The 3,162-nt window shown below is 50.7% G+C and overlaps 1 protein-coding gene across 4 annotated transcripts in view; it reads left to right on the top strand.

Moving 5' to 3' along the window:
- The window catches only part of PBX3 (PBX homeobox 3), a 102,312-nt gene extending 99,582 nt beyond the window's left edge, over positions 1-2,730 (top strand). For 3 of the 4 annotated variants that reach the window (XM_058037941.1, XM_058037943.1, XM_058037942.1), the window contains one exon: positions 1,169-2,730. In XM_058037941.1, coding sequence (XP_057893924.1) covers positions 1,169-1,261 — 93 coding nt within the window. In that variant the 3' untranslated portion in view covers positions 1,262-2,730. The remainder of the gene's footprint in view (positions 1-1,168) is intronic. The other variant, XM_058037944.1, reaches the window with a different exon arrangement.
- The last annotated feature ends 432 nt before the right edge of the window (positions 2,731-3,162 follow it).

A 3,162-nucleotide genomic window follows, 5' to 3' on the forward strand; every position in this document is an offset into this window, starting at 1 on the left:
ATCTTTAGACTCATATCTGCACAAGAGTTTTTCTTTCTCTAAGTAGCTTCTCGTATCTTTACAAAATAAACCCTGCGGTGCTCCGGCGGCGAGCAGGGCCTGTGCCCGCTCGGTGTGCCCGGGCAGCGGGCATGGCGGTGGGGTGCGGCCTGCCTGCTGCGGGTCGGTGCTGCCGTTCATCTCTGCGAAGGGAAAGCCCTGACCGCGGGTTTGTCAGGCTGGAGCTGCGCTGTTTGCTGTTCCATCTGCAGAGGAGATAATTGCGGAGGCTGCTCTCCCCGGTGCGGCCGCCCGGCGCTCCGTGCCGTGATGGATGGCGCGGAGCCGGGCCGGCTGTGGGGTGCGAGGGGCGGCGGCCGCGGCTCCCCCGCCACACCGGCGCGTCCCCCCGGTGTCCCCGGCCCGGAGGGCTCGGGTGGCCGAGCCCCGGGAGCACATTTCCCTGCTAACCTTTCCCTGCCAGGGCCGGGGGCAGCGGCGGCGCGGCCGGGGCCGCTCTCGCGGGCGCTGCGCTGAGGCCTCCCCGTCACTTCCACTCAGCGTCCCCCAACTCACGAGCCCCGCGCCTCCCTCTTCTTGACTGACATAAAAATATGTAGCGACAAGCTGTCTGCCACAGCCGAAATCCGATCAGACATTGATTCCAGCAATTGCCTCGATTGGCCGAGACATAAGGCAAATTTGTTCCTGCGCTGCTCGTGCTGAGGCAGGTCTGAGGCGGGCGGGCCGCGGCCGCGGCGGGGAGCGGGCCCGAGCGGGGCCGCCGCCGCTGCGGATAATTGCGAACCCGATCCCCCTGCCCTCACCCGGAGCTGGGGGGCGTGTGCGGGGAACCGGGGGGGCAGCTCTGCCCTGGGGAGAGGCCGTGCCGAACTTGGGGAAGTGAGGGGACGCGCGGGGGTTAAACACGGATCGCCCCAGGCTCGTCTTCTCAGGGGAAAAGGCTGAAGCGCCGGTGAAGGGATGCTCCTCATTAAAACAGGGATGATCTCTGCAGAAATCCCACAGTCCTGGCTGCAGGCAGCATCTGGCTGAAGGGCTCCTGCTTTCCCTGGCCGTGCACAGCCCCGCGGAGTGCGGGACAATCCCTTCCCGAGCAGCCCCGCCACCGGCCGCGGTGTAATTAATATGCGCAATGGTATCAATTGACTTGTTTTTGCCTTTGCAGGCTAATGGAGGCTGGCAGGACGCAACCACTCCATCTTCTGTGACTTCCCCTACAGAAGGGCCGGGAAGTGTGCACTCGGATACCTCTAACTAATCTCCTAGCAACACTTTTTCCCTGAGCTGAGATGCCTTGATTAGCGCATTCAGAGTTGCAGGAGAAAAAGGAAAGAGTTTTTTGTAGCCAACCACCTACAGCTTTACTGTAAAACCTTGTCTTATTAGAAAACTTGGTAAATCTGTTTTTTAAAGGTATCATAATCATTTGTATTTATACTTAAAACACACAATCTTAAAAAGCACTTTATCCAATTAGGCCAAGATTTAGCATTGTTTATAGCCCTGTAACTATTTTATCATAATTTATTATCAGCAGTTTTAATGATGTTGGTCTAACAGTTGCCAATTACTTGGCCTTAAGGGTAAAAGTACAGGACAAGCTTAACCTCAGTAGCAAGAGCAGACACAAAGAACCGCCTCACCCAAATTTAATTGTGTGCATTTTTCCATGGAAAGTCGACAGGAATCACAGACTTTGATTGTGTTTCATCTTTTCATATCTCTCACAGAGCTGGAATAAAAAGAGCTGTTCAGTTATTTCGGTTAACAATGGTCGTGTTTAAGAATCCTTATTCGTCACATTTTTGTTGAGATCTATTGTCTTACAAATTAGATTGGAAACCAGGAGCATCTTTTCTTGCTAAAGCCCCCCCGGAGCCCGAGCCTCCCCTCGGAATCCCGACACGGACACAGGTTGCTCTTGGGAGATGCCGACTCTTGCTGCTGGTCTCTGTGCACGCCACCAGCCGGGGTTTTACAGTACGAGCTGGGTGCTACCCGCGCCTGCCAGGGGCTGGTGCCTCTGCTTGGCAGCAAACCACAAACAAAGGAAAAGGAAAGGAAAGAGCACCGTGATATGGAGTGTTGTACATAGTGTAGCAAAAGAGTATTTATACATCTCACCAATCAAACACAGCTTTATTACCTCATGCGAACTCATACAAACCAATAGACTTTCAACATGTTCTGTAGCTTAGAGTGCTCACTTACTACCTCTGAACGATACTCACGCTGTAGTTTGTCTCTTTCTTATCTTTTTGCATCTTGTAATTAACTCTTTGTTTCCCCACGAAATGTAATGTACATTGTAATCTCCTACAAATCAGGGTTGCCTTGGCAACTGCTAAAGAAGCGGAAGTGGAAACATGGGGTCTTAGGTTGGACACAAAACAGTGCAACTGTTGTAAATACTGAGAAGCATTTTGAATGTTCTTCATCTTGTTACTAATACACGCAGAAACCAACAACTAATTGTAATGCATACAGACTTCAGTATTCAGTACTGTACATCCCCCTGGATTGCAGGGGCCCTTTCTCTCTCTCTTTTGTATTGTATGCGATTCTGAAACTGATTGAGTCATGAAAATAATTTGTGGCAGTGATTCTAATGTATTAAACCGTTTCGTGTTACTTTCTAACTGGATTACACCCTGGATTGAAAAGTCTTCCTCGTGGTAGTTATATGTAGTTTCAAACATGAATAAACTTTTTGCTTTCATGATCAAACGTTGACGTAATTTCTTCCTGCTCAGTTCAAGTCAGCCTGAGGAGATGCGTCGGTCTCCAGAGGAGCGAGCTGGCACGGAGCAGGAGCTGAGCATCCCTTTATAAACACCAGCAGGTCCTTGTGCCCTCTTGCCAGGAGAGAATTGGAAATCCTGGGAGAGGCACATCCTGGGCAAAGGCTTCCACCTGCCAGCGCCTGCCTCTGCCGCTGCCCTGCTCTGCCTGGGAGCCACAAATCAAGTGGAGGTAAAGGAAGGGGTCAGGCCTTTAGATGAGTTTAAAAACCATCATCATATTCACTCTTAATTACCATTTTTATTTAACATTAACTTTGGAGCTATAGCCTCAGCTAGCAAGTCTAATGCGATTATAAAAATATTTTTCTTTATTAAAAAAACTTTTTTGGAAGGACGTATATATATATAAATGCTA

Source organism: Melospiza georgiana, chromosome 20 (assembly GCF_028018845.1).
Source record: "Melospiza georgiana isolate bMelGeo1 chromosome 20, bMelGeo1.pri, whole genome shotgun sequence".
Lineage (NCBI taxonomy): Eukaryota > Metazoa > Chordata > Aves > Passeriformes > Passerellidae > Melospiza > Melospiza georgiana.